The sequence below is a fragment of the Chelonia mydas genome, chromosome 15, assembly GCF_015237465.2.
Source record: "Chelonia mydas isolate rCheMyd1 chromosome 15, rCheMyd1.pri.v2, whole genome shotgun sequence".
NCBI classification, from domain to species: domain Eukaryota; kingdom Metazoa; phylum Chordata; order Testudines; family Cheloniidae; genus Chelonia; species Chelonia mydas.
Window position 1 is genome coordinate 27,399,866 of NC_057856.1, and position 22,992 is coordinate 27,422,857.

The window sequence follows — 22,992 nt, forward strand, 5'->3', positions numbered from 1 at the left end:
CTGCATAAGGGCAAATGTAAATTGAGTTGACATTGTATGTGATCTTTTAAAAACTTCAAATCTAACCTTTTTTCCCTGAAACAGATGATTAAATGAGAATGCACGATCCATGTGGCATGAGCAATCGTTAAACCAGCTGTGTTCAGAGTCCATTACAAGAAGTGAAAAACTTTAAAACAGGTAGTCTGCTGAGAAAGCAGAATCCCCAAGAATTAAATTAGATGAGAAAGGTGGAAAAACAGACAGGGAAAACAAACATGTCTGCATATTGGCATAATCTTTAATGGGATTTATTTTGCAGTAGTAGAAATAGAACGCTGGCTATATATGTGCATGGCAAAACATACGCTCTTTTGGGCACTTATGTCCAGACAAACTCTCTGATTTCATGTGCCTGTGACTTTAAAAATCAGTCCTAATAGAGCTGACATTTTTTAAGATAGATGTGTGCCCAAAGGTGAACGTTATTAAGGAGGTTCAAGGAAAATCTCTTCACCTGGGTTTGAGTTATGGGAGAATTTAAAAACAATTGAAATCATTTTCCATTGTGAAGATACAAGATGCATCATGTAGACAGATAGGTTGCTGCCATATTCATCTAGGAATGCAGGAAACTGACTCAAGTCACACAATAGCAGCCAGTGTGGAAACTCCCCTGCCCCCTTAACTTCAACGAGATGTGAACGTCACATCCAGACGGGGACAATTTACATGCTAATATATGAAGCAGAGGCAATTTTTTAAAAAGGCAAGGAAATTACATGCAAAATATGGGCTGCAGAGATAAAATCCTAAAATGGGAATTGTAGAATTTAAGGGGTCAAAAGCAACATTAAAAATTAGATGATTATTTGTATTATAGTAGTGCCTGCAGGCTGCAGCTGAAATCAGGGCCCCATTGTGCTAGGCTGCAAACAGCCGCATGGTGCGAGAGAGTCCTTGCCCCAGCAAGTTTACAATCTAGACAGACAATACAGAAGGTGGGAGCAGAAAGAGAGGCAAAGTGACTTGCCCAAGAGAACAGAGCAGGTCATAGTGGTAGAGTCAGGAATAGAGCCCAGCTGTCCTGACTCGCAGTCTAGTGCTTGAGCTACTGGATGACAGCCAGGTTATTGCCCCTCCATCTGGAAACTGTTCAGCTCCTCTTGTTTCAAGGAACCTTAAAATGGCTGTGAGAGAGTAGAGAAGGAAGTTATTTTTCTCTCTATTTTCAGTTTGGTTACTTTGTGCACTTTGTGTCTAGTCAGTTTCACTATTCCCCATCTGCTCTGTAAGGGCCCTGTCCTACAAACTCACATGTCCCTCAGTTCTGGGACTGACAACATAGGTAAATGTGTGCCGGATTGGTCAGTTTCCCCTGTTGTTTGTGTGGGTCTTTCACACGCCAACAAGGGAAGGGAAACCTATTTTGTGAGAAAATGAGATTATGAACCCACAGATATTGGCCAGAGGGCCTTTTAGGGGCAGATGTGGCACCTGAAACCATGTTTAACAGACTGCTTCACTGACTGACTAGATTTTAAGTTGGAGCTCCCCCTCTATCTTGGCCCTGCTGCACCTATGCATTGTATTCTGTTCCTGTCTTTGTAGTTAACATGTGGTGTAATATATTGCTGGTTGTGCTGAAAAACATAATTATGGTAAGCATCCCCAGGTGGTGCGGTTACACATAGTCTTCCAAGTTCTTTTCCTTGACATACGAGCAAATGTTCAGTCTTGGGAAGATATGCTCTGTGTCTTGATGTTAGTTTTATTATGCAAGGCTCAGAGGAGAGAGAGGTGTGGGAGTACCAGGAGAGTTTGCTCTCTGCCTTGGTCTCTGAGGCTATGTCTACACTACAGACCTTACAGTGGGACAGCTGTACTGCCTCAGCTGTGCTGCTCTAACGTCTCCCGGTGTAGCTGCTCTTTGCTGGCAAGAGAGTGCTCTCTGGCCAACATAATTAAACCACCCACAACAAGCGATGTTAGCCGTGTCATCAGGAGGGCCTCTCCTGCCCACATAGTGCTGTCCACACCAGCACTTTTGTTGGTGAAAGTTATGTCGGTCAAGGAGGTGGTTTTTTCATTCCCCTGACCAACAAAAGTTTTGCCGACAAAAGTGCTAGTGTAGACAAAGCCTGAGTGGAGTCAATTCCTGAGGCAAAGTTGCTTCCTGGGAACCAGGCGTTGAGATGGGCTGAGAACCCAGAAAGAAGGGATTGCTCTGCATGCTGTTTGATCCCCTCTCTTCCAGGACTGGTGTATGTGTGTAAATAAAACAAGTTACACTCAGAGTATCCCTAGACACCACATTGCTGATTTCTCCTCCACTGGAGGGCCCCAGATATCTGCCACCTCTCACTAAATGAGCAACAATCTGTTCCCTATGGGTGTACACAATGCATAATAGGACTAAGGACCTATTGCTCCTGGAAACATCTGGCTTTCCTGACTCTTGTGATTTTAACCATGTATCCCATTAATAGAGATTAATTGAATTCTATATGTAAATATTTGCATGGGGTTCTAAATTCCCATCTGGACTTTAGGGCCAACATTTTCCAAAGTGGCTAGTGACTTTTGGGTGTCCATTTCACGACGCATTACGGAGTAATTGTGTCAAGTTTCAGCCCCGAAGGGAACGTGGTTCATAAAGCTGAAGCAAAGGAGAATGGGGGAATACAATGGAAAAGCTTTCCCTGTCCTTCACCAGCATATTAGCAGGCTGTCATTAGATCGCGTTTGTCACAGTTACATAACCCAGCAGTTTCAAAGATTTTGTGCTACCTGCAAAAATAGCTTGGCTTTGTTCCCTCTCCAGTCACAAACATTCAACTTTTGACCTCTGCAGGAGACACTGCACAGGGGGACACTGTGAGTGACACCTTAGTGAGTCAGGTTACAATGATTTTTAGCCATTTTTTTTCCATGTAGGGTGCACAGATCTATAAATAGCTTCCATTGTTGTTTGGAGTGCAGTTGTAGCCAAGCTGGTCCCAGGATATTAAAGAGACGGAATGGGCGAGGTCAGATCGTTTATCTTTTATTGGATCAATTTATATTGGGGGAAAAAGACAAGAAAAGCTCTGGGTAAGCTCGAAAGCTTGTCTCTTTCACCAACACGTTGGTCCATAAAAGATATGACCTCCTCTACCCTGTCTCTCTAGATATAGAAATAGCATCCCAGACTTCCTCCTGAAATACCCTATGCTATATAATCAATATAATCGTATTTGTATATCAGCGCCAGGTTTATTATTAAGAATAGTATTTTTAACAAACATAGCTCTTGTATAAAGATATACGGGTGGTGGTGTGAAAGGGACTCACCCCTGGGTATTTTAACTGGGGGTCGTATCCTCAGCTCCTCCTCACACGAACGCCCATAAGGGATTCCAAGGGCTGGCTCTCCACGAGGAGCGCATTGACACGTTCTTTTCCAGGAAGGGTACGGCAGCCCTTCGCTTGTTTCTGCCTGGGGGGATCATTTGTAGACCGTTTGCTCTTTTCAGTGCATTTACAACCAGCTCATCCTATTGGTTTAGATTGTGTCGAGTCCAGCGTTGTGTCTCCGGGCTGCTGAGCCTTAATAGGGCTTTCCGGCTGTAGATCTCAGAGCTCCTTACAAAAGAATGGTTTCAGAGTAACAGCCGTGTTAGTCTGTATTCGCAAAAAGAAAAGGAGTACTTGTGGCACCTTAGAGACTAACCAATTTATTTGAGCGTAAGCTTTCGTGAGCTACAGCTCACTTCATCGGATGCAAAAGAATGTATCCCCATTTCACAGACGCCCCGTCAGTGTCCCCTACAGGTGCTGAGCTTGTCCCCCATTGGCAGGGGTGTGTGACAGAGGGCATGCAAGTCTTGTGCAGCCCCAGCTCTTTTTAGTCCAAGCAATACAGCTCATGCTTTTAGCTCTGGAAGTCCCCAGTGCGGTCCCTGGTGTGTTGGCCAAGATGGCAGCCGTCCCATCTCCTGTGCAGAATGGGCTCTGCTGGGTCTTGGGGAACTGGCCCTTCCCGACCCAGCCAAGTCCCTGCTCCTTTAGTTCCAGTATATGCTCTGAAGTGAAGGGGAGGTTCTAGCACAGCGCCCACGGCCTAAAACCTCCTTGGGCCTTCCTTGGCCTGCAGCCAGCAGAGCTGCACCCAGTGACTCAGTGGGGCCTGCCCCACAGCGAGATGCCCGGTTCCCAGTGAAGTTCCATTTCCCTGCCCCCTCATTCCTGCGTTGTCTGCCCTGTCCCCAGGTGAGACCAAGAGCTTGGCTGCTCCCCAGGTGGTCACCAACGGCAACAGCAACTCGGAAGAGGCCATTAAAAGCATCCTGGAGCAGGCCCGGCGGGAGATGCAGGCCCAGCAGCAGGCCCTGCTGGAGATTGAGTCCAGCAGCAGGGCCGTGGCCACGCCGCCTGCGGAGCGCTCCACCTTGGCCACCGTCAGCCAGAACATTGTCCAGGCCTACATCAAGCAGGAGGAGGGGATGCTGGGCACCAGCTCCAGCTCCACGTCCACGCAGACCCCCCTGACGGTGCTGTCCCCCGCCGCCTTCGTGCAGAGCATCATCCGCAAGGTCAAGTCGGAGATCGGCGACGCCGGCTCCTACTTCGACCAGCACTGGGCATCGGAGCGGAGCCTGCTCAGCCGGCCCTACACCTCGGTGTCACCCTCCCTCTCCTCCTCCTCCAGCTACTCCAGCCTGGCCAACGGGCGGGCCTGGCCGCGGGGGGAGCCCAGCGAGGAGGAGCTGGCTGCGGGTGAGGACGAGCCCCACAAAGCTGTGGAGCTGAAGTCCGAAGGGGCCAGCTCAGAGCCGCAGAGCGCCGGCCGCCTCTCCTATTACCCGGCGTACGTACCGCGAACCCTCAAGCCGACTGTCCCGCCGCTGACCCCGGAGCAGTACGAGATGTATATGTACCGGGAGGTGGACACCCTGGAGCTGACCAGGCAGGTGAAGGAGAAACTGGCCAAGAATGGAATCTGCCAGAGGATCTTCGGGGAAAAGGTACCGATCCGGCTGGGGCTGGCCCAAGGCCTGGCTGGAGCCCCAAGCCCAAGCAAGCCCCAGTTTAAAGCTTGGCTTCCCTCTCTGGTCTTCTCAGCTGTCCTAGCCACTTCGGCTTCTTCCCCCACTGGCCATCCCCGAGCTCCTGAGCTTTCCTCTGCTAGCAGCGCAGTAGGGCCCCCAGCATCTCCGCAGCCCCTCAAGCGCCATGGGGAAGGATTTACACCTCTCAGTCCAGCAGAATCATGGGTTGGGGGCTGCCGCTGGGGGCTGGACTCTCCCCCAGCTATTGCTGATATCTGCCAACCCCTTCTTCCCCCTCCCCCCCAGTGCTCAGAGCATGGGACTGACTGCGCTGGCGAGGGGCTGGAGTGCCACAGAAAACCCACTCCTGGAGACAGGAGGGTGGCCGGCTGGGGATCTGTGGAGAGACAGGGAATACAAAACAGTTTCTCAGGGAGGTGGGTAAAGTACCCAAGTAAAAGCCCAGCCCCTGTCTCTGGGGCCCTCTCTGCAGATGCCCTTTGCTTTCCCAGCCACTTGCCTCCTGCTCCCCAAGCTGCTTCCTCCCTCTGGGTGCACTTCCCATCTGTCTCCCACGCTGCCAGGCCTGGGCCAAGCTATACTAGTAATGGCTCTCTGCAGTGCCAGGTTCCTCTCCCTGCTGCCAGCCACAGCTTCCCCTCAGCTCCTAACGACAGGTCTCTGTCAGCCTCCTCCGCCCCTCTCCTTCCCCCGGCCCCCCGCAGAATCCCCCAGAGACAACTCTGAGCCATGCCCGGGGGAATGGCCAGAAGCACGGCACTCCCGTTGGGTGGCCGGAAGGGCTTTGGGGCCATTTCTGGCTGGAGTTCCCCCATGCTCTGGGACTTGTGGTGCTGGCTTCTGGGGGGTGCCAGGTGCTTCTGGGCCCAGCCAGGGGGAGATTCTCTTGGGAGATCAGCTAATGGAGTGGCGTCATCTCTGTTCCAGCCGCCGTGCTGATCAGCGTGCTTGGAGTGAGGCTTGGTACCACGCTGGGAGCGAGGGGATCTAGAGGCGTTCTCAGCCCAGATCCTCCTCTGAGTGCTAGGCACACAGCCTGATGCCCACAGAAACTGTGTAAACTGCAAGGTTGGACTCTGCCCCCTGTGGTCTCTCCCCTTCTCCACCCCCAACCCCCCATACATGGGTCAGAGAAGCCCCACAGCTACCTGGGAGAATTCTTCTCGAGCACAAGCTTTCCTATGAAACTCCCGCACACACGGCAGAGCCCCAGCGTAGGGGGCATGCTGGCAACGGGAGATGTTCGCCCACAGTGCGTGGCACCACTGGGGGCTCCTGGTGAGGGTGCCATCATTTAGAGCAGCCTGGGGGAGTTGACTCTGTTATGCTGGCGTGAAGCAATCAGGAGGGCGCAAAGACGGCATCGTGCCGTGTTCCCCCAGGGCTGCGAGTTCCCAGCACAGGCTCTGAACCGGGGCGGGACATGACGAGGAGACGCTGTGAACACCAAGCTGGTCTCCAGCCTCAGTATTCTGGATGCACAGTGGCACGGAATCTCCCACTTAACACTAGGTTGATGTGAGGGGAATCTGAGGGAAGAAATAGCAAAGATTCATAGAGCTTAAGAGCAGAAGGGACCATCAGATCCTCTTGTGTATCACAGGCCATTATTTCAGCCAGCTACTCCTCTCCTGAGCCCAGTAACTTGTGTTTGACTAAAGCATCTTCCTGAGGAGGACGCTCACCATGCAACCCAACCTCTCCCCCTGTGACATCTGTTCTAGGTGCTGGGCTTGTCTCAAGGGAGCGTGAGTGACATGCTGTCCAGGCCCAAACCATGGAGCAAGCTGACCCAGAAAGGCCGGGAACCGTTTATCAGGATGCAGTTATGGCTCACCGATCAGCTTGGCCAAGGGATCAGCCAGCAACCAAACCCGCCGCAGGGTAAGTTCATGCTGCTCTTTGTTTGACGACTACACTGGCTGCCTTGAATGTCGTATGTAGGGATGGGCCTAAGCCATATTTGGGATCCAGTTTCCAACTTGGCCAGAGCTTGAGGATGTTTGGAGGGTTTGGCCCATCTGTGGTGTGAACTAACCAGCGCTGTTCATCTGGTCTATTGGATTGACCCAGCTGATAAATCAATAGATGGGTCAGTCCACCTGTTAGACTTGTCGATCAATCTGATCGTTGATGCTTGTATCAACCATAAGCCATGGAATTTCCAGGGTTAACCTGGAAACTTCAGTTACTTTCCAGCTCTCTCTTCTCCAACCAAACCCAAAAGCAAGAGCACACCTAGCAGGATAAAATATCTCCATAAGATCTGCACTTCCCGATCTGGCGGGTAGATTTGCAAGTTGTTTGCAGAGGGCCGAGCGCAAGGGGCCCTGGCCTCTCTAGGCACTAACCATAATACAAATGATAAATTATAGCAGAAGTGCCAAAATATGAGAGCTGGGTAACATTTTTCAACGGAAACCCTTTTTCATTGAAAAAAATGCAGATTCAGTGACACCGAAACAGTTCATGAATTCATGTCAATTTCACCAAATTGTTCGTTTGGCGCAGGAGAGGATTCTGAAAACATCCAAGCATTTCCTTTCAACATTTTCTAAACAAACCATTTTGTTAAATTTGAATTTCAAAAGGTCTTTGAATTTTATATTTAAAATTCAGAACATTTTAAGAGTCAAAATTGAAACCAAGCATTTCATTCAACTTGACATTTTTTTTCAACTCTTCCATTTGTGGAATTTTTTAGTTTTTGATCTGAAACAAACAATTTTTTTCCGACTTTTTAAAATTGTGAATGAAGTGAAAAATCAGTTCTGAACCCCTGCAGAGACCAGTCTCACAATATTACTTCCTGACTGGCAGCCAGCAGTGCTGTACATTTCATAAACCAGCCTGTGCTTAAGAAACTTCCAGCCTAAGGTAGTTAGAGCAGAGTCATTAGGAAGAGGATCCAACATTTTGGGGGCTTATGTCTATGGATATTTGACAGCACCCATCCACAGGTCTTCAGGAGGGTTTGAACCTGAGACCTGTAGCACCACAGCACAGACCTGTGCCACTTGAGTTAAAAGAGGAGTTCCATTAGGGGCACAAGTAGTAGGTTATTATCCTGTCTCTGGCACAACCACAAAGGGGGTGCAACCCACAATGTACACACACGTTACAGATAGATATGCACACACAAGTCCTGTAGAGTTGCATGTATGTATCTCGGAGCAAAATGCAGCCCTCCGTGCAGATGCAAGGCAAGGGGGTCTCTCTCAAGGTGTGCCGCCGTGAGCCTCATTCATTTTCTAGTAAAGTCAGTGGAAAGACTCCCATTGACTTCACTGACACTGGATCAGGTGTCAAAGCCTGTTTAAATAGAGAAAGCAAATATAGCTGGTGAGCACCAGAGACTGCAGGGGCACATGGCATCCTGCATTAGCAAACCAGTCTGGGAGATTGCCAGTCAATCCTTTGTCCCATCTCAGAGCCATTAGAGATGCTGACACTGCTCATCACGACTATTCCAGCCGCGCTCTGCATTGACCTCCTTTGAATTCTTAAACACAGGAGGAATTTTTGTTCTTTATTCTGTAAAACTCAGCCTCCCCCTCTCTCCTCCCCCCCCCCCATGCTGCATTCTAATTGCAGTGCTACATCTCCCCGTTAAAACAAGGCACGCTCATATGCCCCCAACACACACATACACACACACACATGCTGTCATCTTTCGGAAAGGATCCTTCATGCATCTTTCCAGAGCCGTTGTTCTGACATATCCAACTCTTTTCCAACCCCCTTAATTAGTCTGTTAGACAAGATAAGGTGGTTATACAGATCTTTCAAATGTTATTTTGTCAGAAATTGGTTTTGAATGTCGTCTAGTAAAAATAAACCCCAACAACAACAAAATCCACTGGCTGTGTGCCTAGAACAGAGAAGGAACTGGGAGGGGGAGGGATGCTAATGTTGTGTTGTCTCTCCTCAATTATTTCCACCACCACAGGATCTGTATAAAAGATTTTGCCTTATTTCTCCCCCACTTCCAAAAAGAAGAGACACGTGGCATTTCTCCAGCCTGCGCATGTTGCAAACGACAAGTCACCACAATAAATAATGTTCAGATTATTTTATTTCTCATTGATTTTTTTTTCCTCCCCCTTCCACCTCCACCCCCCCACCACCAAGGTGACTGCAACACGCAAGCTGGAGATTTACTGCAGAAACGAATTCTCTGTCAACCCCTGTTTGCCCCCAGGTGATCTCAGACTTGACTGGAATTGACAGTTGTTAAGAACGGGGGAAAGACCAGGCGAGACGGCGTGCGGCGAGATTAGTCTGCAGCCGCGCACAGGCAGCTGACAGATTTGTACAGAGGATTTTGTTATCAATAAACCCATTCAAAATAATGTTTCAATTGCACTTAGGTGTCTTCCCCTGTGATCTATCACGGCGGAGAGACAGTCGAGATCTAGAGCGGAAGGGATCTGGGGAGAAGGGGCAGTGGCCAGGGCAGAGTGAATATTACGTTCACTGTCTCACACCTGAGTTCTTATTTCTATGAATTGTTCAGCTTGATGCTCGCGTGCAGACTTTCACTAGTTGTGAAAGGTACCACCAGGGCCAGATTAACACCATCCAGCATCCTAGGCCCGCGTGGGGGGGCCCCCAGTCAAGCAGAGGGCTGCTGGCTGTGGCCCTAACCATGACGAGATGGGCAGCATCCTCTCCCAGTCTCTTCTGCTCTGGTGCCAAGTGTGGGGCCAGATGCCTTCCTGTCTGGCTGCAGTGGCTGTTGCTGCAACCTCTGCGTGAGGCTGTCAGCAGATTCAGACAGACGTTGTTGCTACATTGGTCACGTGGGATCCACCTTTTCAAGCTTTTCCTCTCAGCCAGGAGGGCTAGAGACATAAAGGGTATGGGAAAGAAAGCTTTGATTCTGCTGCCGTTGTAGGACTCTGGGATCCAGGGCCCTGGGGATGGGCCTGCTGTGCCCTCGGACTGGGCTTTTGTCCCCAAATCTGTAGGTTTCTCGTGTGCCACAATCAAAACCTAGTATTTGCCGGGAACATTCAGGTGAGTAAGGCTCAGGCTGACCCTTGTGTCTCACATGTGGCTGACTAGGAGACAGCAGCCAAACGCAAACGACTAGCTCACGGTGGAAAGTCAAAGCCATGGCGTGGCAGCTATAAATAAGCCAGCAATAGGAAGTGGTGCTGGTGAGTCAACAGGCTGTCCTCTTGCCACTGAGTCAGGGCTGAACTCTGGACTCCAGCCCAGTGCTTGGGGTTAATGTGCTGCTGAGGAGAACTGGGTTTCTCAAGTCCTAACCGCGTATGGCTAATAAGATTCCTGCAGCACCTTTTGCAAGAGTCAGCATGTTAACCCTGCTCTTTCACCCAATGTCCAAATTTCACCCAATGTCCTTCCGTCCTGCCTTCCGAAACGCCCCCGTGCAGTTTGAAGTGGAGATGATATTCTCTTCTCTGGTGCATAGTGTTGCTCGGTGCTGTTAAATAGTTGCTGCGTTTTGCCCCAGAGGTGGCTGCATTTCAGTGATGCGGGAAATGATTCCTGGGTATAGTTTGCCTGGGATCCTTCAGGTTGAAAAATGCTCTGGGATGTTATCAATGACTAGTTAGGTTGAAAGGCTCATTCAGAAGCCCCTGTCCCACACAGGGCTAACTAGCAAACAATCCGAGCTCACCAGGATAAACTTAAAACCCCTAAGGGCGAACACTACCGCTAGGAGGAAACAGGATTGTGTGAATGGCAACAATAATGCTTTCTGTCTCCCTGGTGTTTGACAGCCAGTCCTGGGGAGACCCAGTCTTCCCCCTCCCCACCACCCAGCCCTTTGGAGCAAGACAAAAGCCCCCCAGAGCCACTCGCTCTAACTCTGGAGAGCAGCAAAGAAAATCAGCAACCGGAGAGCAGGTCGGCCTCGTCGCTGAGTGGGAAGATGTGTCCCAACAGCCAAGCACCAGTGGGCATCCAGGAAATCGTCGCCATGTCGCCCGAACTAGACACTTACTCCATCACCAAGAAGGTCAAAGAGGTGTTAACGGACAACAATCTAGGTGCTGATTTCCAGATGCCTCTTGGCGAGCCGCGACGTGTGCTTAGCTGCAGAGACGGGCGAGGCTGGGGGGGGACTCCGGGGTTTCAGTCCAGCCTGGAGCAGGGAGAAGGGTCAGGCACACGGTTTGGTCGTGGAAGCAGATCCGGGGGGCTCCATTGGGGAGCATTGGTTTGGGCTTCTCACCAGGTCTAAGGGTAGGTCTCTGCTTCAGCTGGAGGGATGATTCCCAGCTTGAAGAGCCAGACCTCGTGCAGCTGCAGCAACGTCCATAACTTTAGCACACTGGCTCGAGGAGAGCGCGCCCGGGTCTGTCTGCTCAAGCTGGACGTGACACCTCCATCTCCAGCGTAGACATCCCCTCGGTGTCAGACCCCGAGCGAGGCCAGGCTGTAGCCAGTCCGATGGCAAGGAGGACACCCCAGCGGCCAGCAGCAGGGAAGCTGAGCGTGGCTGGAGACCGGCTGATTCAGCCACCTCCACTGCACAATATTCTGTTCATTGCTTCCTTCATGAGAGCATCAGCTTCGTAGCAGCAACAGACGGGCCAAATTCCCCACTGGGATGGGCCTGCTCCTGCTCCCCTGAAGTCAGTGGGAACTTTGTCGCTGGCTCAGATAATCAGGGACAACTTCATTGCAGGCAGCGGTGCTGGCAGAATAGTCCAGTTGGCCTAAGGGACAGTGCTGAGCTCCAAACCCCCGGTTCCAGGCCTGAGCTGTGGTGGCGTATGGCATAATCCTCCTCTGCTTCTCCTCTGCCAGGCCAGCGGCTGTTCGGGGAGAGTATCCTGGGCCTGACGCAGGGCTCGGTTTCCGACCTCCTCTCCAGACCCAAGCCCTGGCACAAGCTGAGCCTGAAGGGCAGGGAGCCCTTCGTCCGCATGCAGCTCTGGCTCAACGACCCTCACAACGTCGACAAGCTCCGCGACATGAAGAAACTGGAGAAGAAAGGTGAGTGTCAAGGGAAGGGATAGCTCAGTGGTTTGAGCATTGGCCTGCTAAACCCAGGGTTGTGAGTTCAATCCTTGAGGGAGCCATTTAGGGATCTGGGGCAAAAATGGGGGATTGGTCCTGCTTCGAGCAGGGGGTTGGACTAGGTGACCTCCTGAGGTCCCTTCCAACCCTGACAGTCTATGATTCCATGAAAGCCCCTGAGCTCACCGCAGCGCCAGGGGCACAGAGCCATGGCCGCATTCTGACCCCGGTATAAATCCGGAGTCACTTCCTGAACACCACACTGGATCAACACTGCTGTGCACCAAATTCAGCCTCGCGTGTCTAGCTAGTCGTGGGCTGGCCTTTATTGAAGGCAGTTCCTTGTGAGTTGGGAGATGATTCTGCTCTCGCACTGGTGTAAATCAGGAGTGACCCTACTGAAATCAATGGAGTTACCCCCGTGTAAACCTGGGGGAAGGCAGGTCAGAACCTCTGCTGCTCAGTGTCATCAGTTCAACTGAGCAGGCATCACAGCTAGCGGACTGCTGAGACAAACCTGGGACTTGCGCGTTTGCCCATCGCAAGCTGGTGACTTACAAATGACCTTGCCATGGCGATAAATAGCATTCCAGGCTGTATTACTGAATGGGGGCAAAGGGCTGACAGCGCCGATCTGGGTGCTCGAATAGGGGCGTGACCAGAATGTTCCCACACCACCCCATGGTGCAATATGCTGTCGCTGGTTGACTCTTCCCTCCACCCTAGAGGTGGCTGCATTTCGCCAGGACAGGACCTACTTGATGGTGCTGTGCTCTGACAGTCTTCGGGGCTGGCAGGTGCCCTACACAGGAGGGGTGTCAATAGGAAGTATTGGCCTGGGCTCGCCAGTCTCCAGTGCTTGCTCTGGCCTTCTCGGGGTGTGTAATTGTCTTAGAATGACGGGATTGCAAGCTGCCGAGATACATTTCCTCATTGCTAAGGAATGACAAGAATGCTGTGGTCAGAGAGGGGTCGGGCAGGTGAGTGCCCCGGTAGAGATGGATTGATGAGACGTGTGCAGACGTAGGCTCAGGGTCAGTTATGTCTGCATCCTTGCCAGCGGTAACCCAGCTCCTAGGGTGAATCCCCCTCCCGCCAGTGCAGCCCAAGATTCAGGCCCTGGTGTCCGGAGGGGAGAGCCGGATGCTTTGACCTGCTGCAGCACTCGCTTGCGAGGGAGGGAAAGGCCAGGGCGCGCGCTTTCTGGAAGCTGCTTGCAGCTGCACTAAAACGGACCGTGCCGCATGTGGTTTCTGGCCAGGCTGCCTCAGAGATTTGGTTTGGCTGGTTTAATGGCCCCGGCCTCTTCGTTGCCAAGTTCCCCATTGGCTGCCCACTGGGAGAGCCTGGTGGTGGCAGAGCGAGTGGCGAGATGGGCCGAGGGGGGTTGGCAGCACAGGGCATCTCATGGACGGCTGCGTCTTCTCCTCTCCTGTTAGCTTATCTGAAGCGTCGCTATGGGCTGATCAGCACCAGCTCCGACAGCGAGTCTCCCAACACCCACTCAGAGTGCACCAGCCCCAGCCTCCAGCCCCAAGACCTCAGCCTTCTCCAGGTCAAAAAGCCCCGGGTGGTCCTAGCTCCAGAGGAGAAGGAGGCCCTGAAGAAGGCCTACCAGCTGGAGCCGTACCCATCCCAACAGACCATCGAGCTGCTCTCCTTCCAGCTGAACCTCAAGACCAACACGGTCATCAACTGGTTCCATAATTACAGGTATGGCAGGTTCGGGTGGGGTGGAGCCATCTCCATCTCGGCGGGGAGCGGGACGGGGTGGGGATCTCGGGCGGCTCTGCGCTTGGCAGAGCCATAGCTCCGTTGTCAGTGGCGAGACGTTGGCAGAGGGCTGCCTGTCATCCTCAGGGGGAGCAGGAGGGGAGGGGACCCCGGAGGAAGGTCTGTGTGTTGCTGCTCATAGACACAAATCAGGTTCTCCTGAGATCTACCTGGCCCTGGCTCGAGGGTGGGGCACTGGGGTGTCAGTGGGTGGCATTTCCATGTATCACACAGCAGCAAGCAAAACCCCACTGCCATAGATCTCACAAACCCAAGCGAGGAGTCAGCATGTGGGGCACAGCGGGTCCCGGATGGCCCAGCCGAGTGGGATCGCTCCGCTGCAGAACCTCCGGTCTCATTGCTAACGCCATCGCGGTGTGGTCACAAGCCCAGCGCTGGTTCCTGGACCTGCAGCCGGGCTGGCCAAGAGAGGAGTGAGCAGCCAACGTCCGTTAAAACAGGGGGTTGATTCTGAAACCTAATGACGACACGTTCAGTGTCAGCATTGATAGCTATTGCAGCTCGCTGCTGCAGAACCTCACCCATGGCTAATGTGCAAACCCACCGCTGGTGTTGCAGAATTGAACGAGGCAGGATTTGTGCACTGTGCAGGTTCAAATGCTGCATCTGGCCCTGTCTGGAGTCTGTCAGTGAGCAGACACGGTCAGTCAGGAGGCCAGAACTCAGAGCCACTCCATCTCCAAAGGGCTGCTCTCTTACATCCACCAGTCTCAGTTCTTCCTCAATGACTAGCATGGGCCTCCGGTCCAACAGCTGCCCAGCAAGGGCTGACACCAGATCCCTGGCTCCTCCTGCCGGGCTCCAAGGGCCTCAGGAATCATCCTTTGGCTCCCACTCACTGAGGCGTGCAGACATGTGGGGTGGGGGGGTGAAGTGACTATGGGGAATGGCTGGAGAGATTATACTTGAGTAAGGTGCAGACAGATGCAATGGATCTTAAAAAGGGCCAGCTTGAGTTTCTCTAACCCGAGCTTCCAGGGGCTGGTCTACACACAGGTTTTGTGTCATGCCAACAATATCACTTTGAAACCCCAGTCCAGCTAACGCAGTACAGTCCCCTCGCGTGGATGCTTATGCTGGTACAAAGGTGCTTATATCTAACCCTGGACAGTTCATTAGCCTCGCTCTGCCACAGATCTCCCCAAGGTAACACCACTGGGGGTTAATGCCAGGGCTGCCCAGCATTGCTTGCACTCAGTTTTTTAGCTGAAGAATGCTCTTGTCTCCCCTCCCCCGCACAAAAATGAAACTGTTGGTGAAAATCTGTCCAAAAGTTTTTGTTTTTTGCAACGTTTCCCCCAATACTTTACCCTCAAAATCACTATTGAAGTGTTTCATGGAGGCGTCAATCAGTGAAACGGCGAGAAAACGGTCAGAGAAAAAACCCATGTGGAAAATAATTGCAACCTGTGGGGGTCCATTGGAAGCCTGCGCGACGGAAACAAGTGGGAAAGTTTGAACAAATGTTGACCGATCGTTTCCCTATGTTTCGGCCCACTCTAATAGCAACCGTCCAGGGGAGTTGGGAGCCTTCACTCAGCGTACACTAAAAATGTACAGGGGCACGGCTGAGGCTCTCTAGTGCTGTAGTGTAGACACTCCCTACAGCCGGGGGGGGTTCTTCTGTCACGGTGGTAAACTCACCTCCCTGAGGGGCAGCAGCTAGGTTGACAGAAGAATTCTTCCGTCGCCCCAGGTCTGTCTACGCTGGGGCTTTGGCCGGCTTAACGACGTCTCTCACACCCCTGAGTGACGTCGCTAAGGCGACCTGACTTTCTAGTGTGGACCAGCCCTCAGTAATGTGGCAGCCTGGGCTCGTGGAGAGGAGAAGGGATTCAGAGGCGAAGACACCCCCCACTCTGAGGGGCTCAGCTGGAGCCCTAGTGCTGCTGTTACCGTCCTGTTGTGCTTGTCCTGCAGGTCCCGGATGCGCCGGGAAATGCTGGTGGAAGGGGCCCAAGACAACGACACAGACCTGGAGCCGAGCAGCTGTGGGGGTGTCGCGCCTGGCAGCAATTCGCACAGAGTCCCCAACCCGCTGAGCCCTGATTCGGAGGGGGAGGACAGGAAGCCTGTCTTCAGAGACATGAAGCACAGAGGGCCGAACGAGACCCTGATCAGGGTCAAGCAGGAGCAGATGGAGGCAGGGGAGAAGGGCGACTGTTACAATCACCGGGACTCTTGCAGCCTGCAGCGGGAGACGGAGCACGTGGCGGCCTCTATCCAGCATCCCCGACTTCTCAAAGAAGAGCAGGTAGATGCTGCTCAGGACGCTCCCCAAAACACTGCCAGCCTCACCAGGAGCAGCGCTTTGTACAGCACCGTGCACGCCGCTGGCACTTCCGATTGCTCTGCCCTACATCCACCCCAGGAATCGGAAGGTGGAGAGCGGCTGCACCCTGACCCCGTTAGCTTTAAATCCGCCTCGGAGTCCTCCCGCTGCAGCCTAGAGGTCTCTCTGAACTCGCCCTCAGCTGCCTCCTCTCCGGGCCTCATGATGTCCGTCTCACCAGTCCCGTCCTCCTCTGCTCCCATCTCTCCGTCACTGCCAAACACCGCCTCCGCCAAGGTGCAGAGCTCAAGTCCTGCCGCAGATACGGGCTCTTTACAGCAGAGTGTCAAGCTGAACTCTCACATCCAGCGGAGACACGAGAAAATGGCCAACCTCAACAACATCATCCACAGGCTAGAAAAGGCAGCCAATCGGGAGGAATCCCTGGAGTGGGAATTCTGAATGGCTGGGCAGCGGCTGCAGAACAAGGATCTTTCGTTGGTACCAATTATAAACTTTCTGGAACGCGTTGATGGAACAGGGAGCCCTACTGGCGTATATATATAAATATATATATATATATTTTGTTAATTTCATCACATGCTGAGGACAAAAGAAAAACCCATTTGGTTAATAAGAAAGGGATGGAAAAACAGCACGTAGCTTCTGAATCGTCACACCTGATGAAAGGGAACAAAAATAAATAAAACCCAATTTTTGTTTTAAATGTGAAAAACTGGGAACACTTTTAGAAAAAAAAAATATTTATAGACCTCTTTTAGATATTTTAATAAAAGGATACTTTGGAATTTATTAACAGCTTAAGCTGTTTTGATATTAAAGAGAGCTATAAAATCAAGATGATGTAGCAGTTGTGTCATAAAATGTACACTGAAGTCTTGTAGTTTGCCACTGGAAGAGATTAAAAAAAAAAAAGACTTATTGATCAAAGCCATCGAGAAGCACTATAAGACTGACCAAATTTAATAAACTTTTGACTAGCGGTTTTTCCACATTTGTCTGTAAGACACTGCATTGCTACTCTCCTTTCCAGAGACTGTGGTATAGTCCGTGAAGACTCTAAATTGAAAACCGTGATGCCATCAAGTATGTATTTAGTTCTGGTGGTACGTTTTGAACCCTTTGTAACACAGAATGTCACGTGCAGTTGTATATGTTGTAGAAAATGTCTGCAATAGCCTTCCTGAACAAGCTGTAGCATGGTCCATAACCAATTCCTTCCACTTCCTCTAGTGAGTAACCCGTGACAAACTGAAATGAACTAAACAATTTCAGCGGTTGGCGGCAAAGCTTTCTGTCCGTTTAAAAAACGAAAAAATGAAATAACCCCTCTCTCTGATTTTGGGAGGGAGAAGGGCAAGGTTCACGGGTGCAAATTGTCTTTTGACTTCTCTGGTTTGATGGGAACATACGTTAACAATGATCACGACATTGCAAGATTTTTTTTTTTTTATGCATGAGCATCACCTCCTTTGGTGAGTGGGCGTCAGCCAGCAGGACACCTTAACTCTGAGCTTTCAATGCCAGTGCTTGGGGGCGAGCACTCAGAAAACATAAACCACCGGCTCACATCCGGAGTCGGAATCTGTTTGTTTTTACCTTGGGCAGCTCCAGCTTTTCAGGCAGAAGCACCTTTATGTTGCTAGATTTTGGGCTCTGAGAAGAGCGCCGAGCAGAGAGAGATTTATCCTCCAGGTTTGAATCCGTCGACAGTAAATGGCTTTCTTTACATGTTATGGTTTCTGCGTGTCAAATAGGTCCTCCACTGCTCTCTACAGCAGCACTTGGTTGAAGTTACAGCCTAAGGCCAACCACCTTCCCTGCACTGAGTGAAGGGTATAAACCCTTGACGGTAGAAAGGCAGTGCTGCTGCACTTGGGGGTGCTCGCTTCCACCCCACCCCCACTTTGCAGTGGGCGCTGTTGCAACAAATTGCCCTCTGGTACCTGCAGCATCTTCCCGTGCTTAGGCAGGAGGTCCTTGGTAATTGACCGGGGCCCTGATTCAGCAAAGCCCTTTTAAGCACATGCGTTGACTTTAGTGAGGCCTAAGCACGTGTGTGAAGTTACACCTCAGTGTTTTGCTGAACTGCGGCCTTCAGGCCTGATCCACAGCTCACTGAAGAGTGCAGGGGTCTTTCCATCGATTTCCGGGGGCTTTGGATCAGGCCTTCGTTACAGAGAGGCACATGCTGAGTTGTCAGCCATCGGACCAGGCATTTTAGCAGCATCAGCGGCACGTGTATCTCTGTGCTGTTGAATTGCCCTTGCGATGGATTTTTTCCCCCCATTCTCGCAGCTAAAGACTGTTGAATAGACCAAGATCTATCTTAATCCATGCCAGTGATCAAGCCCTGGCTAATGCTATGCCTTTCAAAGAAGACTGGTTGAAATGAATTGTGTTGGTTTGTTCTGTACTGCGCGGGGGCTTTTAATGGCATTTGGCAAGGACCGGACCGCAGCATGCAAAGACCTACCCATTCCCTCCCTCCACAGATGCAGCCAGTTAAAAATCTCCGCACCGAATGGCGACTGAAGTGTCGTGAGCGCACATCTGCCGGGCACGGAGGTGATGCATGGAATAGTTTTCCACTGTATACATTTTTATCAGAATAGAAGGTATTTTTATACTTGGGTGGCAGTTAATGACCAATTTTAAAAGCAAATCCATTTGACTCCATGACGGCCAGGATCCCATCTGCCATATTTTAGCAACCATAGTCCTGTCTGAACAAGTGAGAGCTTGTCTAACGGAACGATTTGTACGGTTTCAAACCCCAACATGCCATAGAAGGGCAAGGCATACACGTTGACTACTATTCTTAGTGTGCTAGTTGTTAGCTTTAGTGGAACGGGATTTGATTAAGCACTTAGTCTAGTCTTTTGAACACAGAAATCCTGTTGTACTAAAAGCTAGTGGGACATGTTGATCACTTTTTGTTAGGCTCATGTACTGTACTTAAAAAGTTTCTATGAGATTGATGAACTTTGTTAAAAATTTTAAAAGGAACAAGTTCTGTAAAGAGCCACTAAATACAGAAGTTGTATAATAACTTTGGTGTTTCGGTCTGTTTTGTTCTGAGTTGGTTCCTAAGCAATCCCTTTCCTCCCTCCGTTCATCTCCCTGCTTTCTGAACCTGCAAGGAGTTAGTTCTTGATGACACAACACACCGCTGATATATGATGTGTCATGTCTAGGGCCCAGCCTGCCTCCCATTGCAGTCAATTAGAGCTTTTGCCTTTGCATTCAGGGGCAGTGGGGCCGGCCTGTTTAAACTGTTTTACCCTCTGTAACTATCGCCTGCTTGCTTACATGTACCTGTGATTCTGAGAAGGAAGCAGCACTATCATCCAGTGGTTGGGGCACTAGCCCAGAAGTCAAGAGACCAGATGGAAAATCCTGGCTCCAGTGAAATCAGTGGCAAACCTCCCCCTGGCTTCACTGAACCAAGATTTTAACCTGGATTCTCACCTTGGCTCTGCCACCGACTCACTGTGTGGTCTTGGCCAAGTCACTTCCTCTTTTTGTGCCTCTGTTTCCCTGGACTAATGCTCTCCTCCTTTGGAAGGTGCATGGAGATGTGCAGGTGAAGAGTTCCCGCTAAGCATTACTATTGACTATTGCAGAGTGTGAATTTTCCAGCACACAGCTCGGCGGACCAGAAAGCATTTCGGACCTAAGCAGATTAAATAAAAATTTCAGAGTTAAGATTTGCACTAGCCCCGAAGCCAGCTGTCACCAGAATATCCTCCTGGGGATGGAGAGCAAACAGGTTCCTCCTCCAGCCTCCTCTGGGCCTGCTCCCTCTGTTTATCACCTCATCAGCCCACTGCCTGAAAGCTACCGGCGAGCCATCAGTTTTTCCCATCCCGGACAGTTCTCTGCGCTCTGACAGGGTACATCTACACTGCAAATGAAGGTGTGAGCAGGGTGGCTGGGCGGACCCGTTCTAGCTTTAATCAAGCTAGCGCAGCTAAGGCTAGCGGTGAAGGCATGGTGGCTTGGGCTAGTAACCCAAGTACGTACGCAGGCTGCCGGTACGCGGGGCAGCTAGCCTGCGCTGATGCCCGTGCCGCCACATCTTGGCGGCTGCTGGTGCGTGCTAGCCAGATCAAAGCTAGAACGGGTCCGCCTAGCCACGCTACAGCCACCCCTGCGCTTCCAGAGACCGTGTACCCAGAGTCAACTCCGTGCATCCTGGGCAGTCCTCCGATGGGCTGAACCAAACACCTCGCTCCACACAGCCCTGGGCCTGGCTCAAAATCCAACTGGGGAGCTGGGTTTGAATTCTGCAAACAGCCCCTAGCTTACCATGGCACAAACTAAACCCCAGCAGCCAACCCGCCCCATATCCACAGCCCAGGGGCCATCTCTACCGACGCCCAGCTGTTTGGAGCCCACTCTGGCTTTCTGCAAGCAGTTCACTGCAGGTAAGTCCCTGGGGTTTTAAACGGGCCCCTAACCAAGGCAGTCCGCCTTCAGCTTCGACTAACACTTCGCACCTTAGCGGAGGGCTAAGGGGTGGCTGTTCTCATTGCGGCCTCTTTGTTTCTTTAAGGAGCCGGCTGACCTTACGCAGATTCATATCGCTCGACGGTTTTGTAGCTTCCGACAGGAGACAAGGTGTTGCCTTTGATGAATTAGTAAATCCTTATGTTGTGGAACTGTTTAAGCGCGTTCGGCTGCTAACATGGTGGGGAGGATTTATTTTTAATGACTATCTGCAACTTCTCAAGAAAGCTCAGCCTGCTGCCATGGCAACCGTTGTTCTGTCTTTGTGGACAACTGAATGTTACAAAGTTAACCCTTCGGCTGCGAGTGGGGAGGGGGGTTCCCCACACTCCGGCTGCGGTGTTAGACAGTAGGTCTGAGCTGGTTTTACTGAAGCACTTTGTTAAAAAAATCCGCAGCATTTTATCTAACAAAGCAAGGTAAAGATTGGAAGGCATGTACGGTAGCCAAGAGGCCTCTGCTACTGGCTTGGGCTACGTGCACCCTGAGTGACTCTGGGAAAGTCACGTCACCCTTGTGTGCCTCGGTTTCCCTAGGAGTAATAAATCATCTCACTGGGTTGTTGCAACAATTCGTGTTGGCAAAGTGCTTTGAGATCCTCAGACTGAAGCAGCGATTGCCACAAAATAGAGGCTGGTTCGTTCTTGCTGTACAAACGTGTAGCTCCACAATCGAAACAGATTTGGGGGTAGCGGTGAACAGCATTAAAGCATCACTCCCAGAATGTGCCGGGGAGGGGGTTGTGGGCAAAGCAACACTCTATCCACGTCTAAAATCGGGGCTAGGTTTGCCTGCAAGCTGGATGGATTGGCACAAATCTTCTTCCCTTCTCAGTGCCCATGCCGAGCTGGGGCCTGTCTCCCGTCTACCCCAGCGTGGTCATGGGTAAAGCAGTAGGGACGTGACCACTGTGAGTGATACTGGGGCTGGGCATGGTGCCAGGGTGTGGCCGAGTCCCCCCTGCTACTTCTATATTGATGGATAAGCAGGGGTTGTTATTGGAAAACTTCCCTGCACTTTGGGCTAAGCTGGCTCCAACCAGCAAAGCCCAGCTCCAAACCTCTGAAGTATGTGGATCCAGGCACGGTTTTGCTCTGGGCTTTTACAGCCATAAACTTTCAGTCTGGATCTCAGTGGTTTGGATCCAGGATTTTGATTTGGCCCAGCTCTGATTCTGTTGAAGTCACTCCCCCTTCTCCTTGGCAAGGGACCGTCCTGCCATGGCAGGTGAGTAGTCGCAGGCTCATGCCCAGCGCTGAGCCGAGCAGATCAATATTTGCGAGACTGTCTCCCTGCCCTGTTTATTTTAATGCAGCCATGCTGGGGCCAGCCTGCTCCCTGTTTTATGAGGCAGCTAATTACCAGTGATGCTCCTGCAGTGGATACCGGAGGCAAGAAGAGGCTGGTTGATGCACAAAGGGCTTTGAGACAAGAGCCAGGCCCCATGTTGTGAGCTGGACAATTCAATATTAGGGAAGAGACTTGTGAGCCTGGGCCCCAGACAGGCTGCAGGAAGCCAAATCAGCCATTACATAGGGGCCGGGGGTGGAGGACTGTCAGCTCACCGGAGGATCAGAGCAAGAGAAAGGAAACCAGGGCGATGATGTTGCCTTTCCACGCAAAAGCACATGTTCAGAGTAACAGGTGGAGAGCAGTGCTAGCTCCCGGGGAACCAGCATTCTCCTGTCGGAGAGGTCAAATGCAATGAGTTTGGAATTAGCAGGGACATCCAGGGCTGAGTGAGGCCCACTCTGTTTCGGAGCCAGCTGGGTGGTGCGCTGAGCCCCACGGATAACCCAAAGCAGCATTCAAAAAATCCAAAGGGCATCTTTCTACTTTAACATCCATGCTTTGTTTTGCTCAGGGACGTTCCAGCTGCTAGCCGGCCGGGGGCTGTGATGAGGACTGGGAGAGAGCAAGCAGGCCCTGTGGACACCCTAGGCTGGGAAATTACCTGCCCAGTAAGCTGATGGAGGCCTGAGGGCCCCATGGGCTAAGTGGGGCACTTGATGTTGTGAACATAAGAACGACCATTTTGGGTCAGACCAAAGGTCCATCTAGCCCAGTATCCTGTCTTCCGACAGTGGCCAATGCCAGGTGTGCCAGAGGGAATGAACAGAACAGGTAATCACCAAGTGATCCATCCCCTTTGCCCTGTTTCCTTTCTTTTGCATTGGAGACTAAACAGGGCCTGGAAGTAAAGGCTATGAACTGACCAAAGCGTGGCCAGTTGCTTTCCCCAGGCTGGTGATCGAATCCAACAGCCTCTATGATCTCTACCCCAAAGAGTTTGATTTTAATGCCCTCTCTTGCTATTAGCTGTGCCCATGTGCCCCACTGAACCAAAGGCATTTGCAGGGTCAG

General features: G+C 51.4%; 1 protein-coding gene across 8 annotated transcripts in view; it reads left to right on the forward strand.

Moving 5' to 3' along the window:
• CUX2 (cut like homeobox 2) overlaps positions 1-17,663 on the forward strand; it is a 224,729-nt gene extending 207,066 nt beyond the window's left edge. For all 8 annotated transcript variants that reach the window (XM_043529407.1, XM_043529409.1, XM_043529411.1 and 5 more), the window contains 6 exons: positions 4,231-4,985; positions 6,755-6,914; positions 10,784-11,053; positions 11,817-12,005; positions 13,469-13,742; positions 15,744-17,663. In XM_043529407.1, the coding sequence (XP_043385342.1) occupies positions 4,231-4,985; positions 6,755-6,914; positions 10,784-11,053; positions 11,817-12,005; positions 13,469-13,742; positions 15,744-16,557 (2,462 nt within the window). In that variant the 3' untranslated portion in view covers positions 16,558-17,663. The remainder of the gene's footprint in view (positions 1-4,230; positions 4,986-6,754; positions 6,915-10,783; positions 11,054-11,816; positions 12,006-13,468; positions 13,743-15,743) is intronic.
• The last annotated feature ends 5,329 nt before the right edge of the window (positions 17,664-22,992 follow it).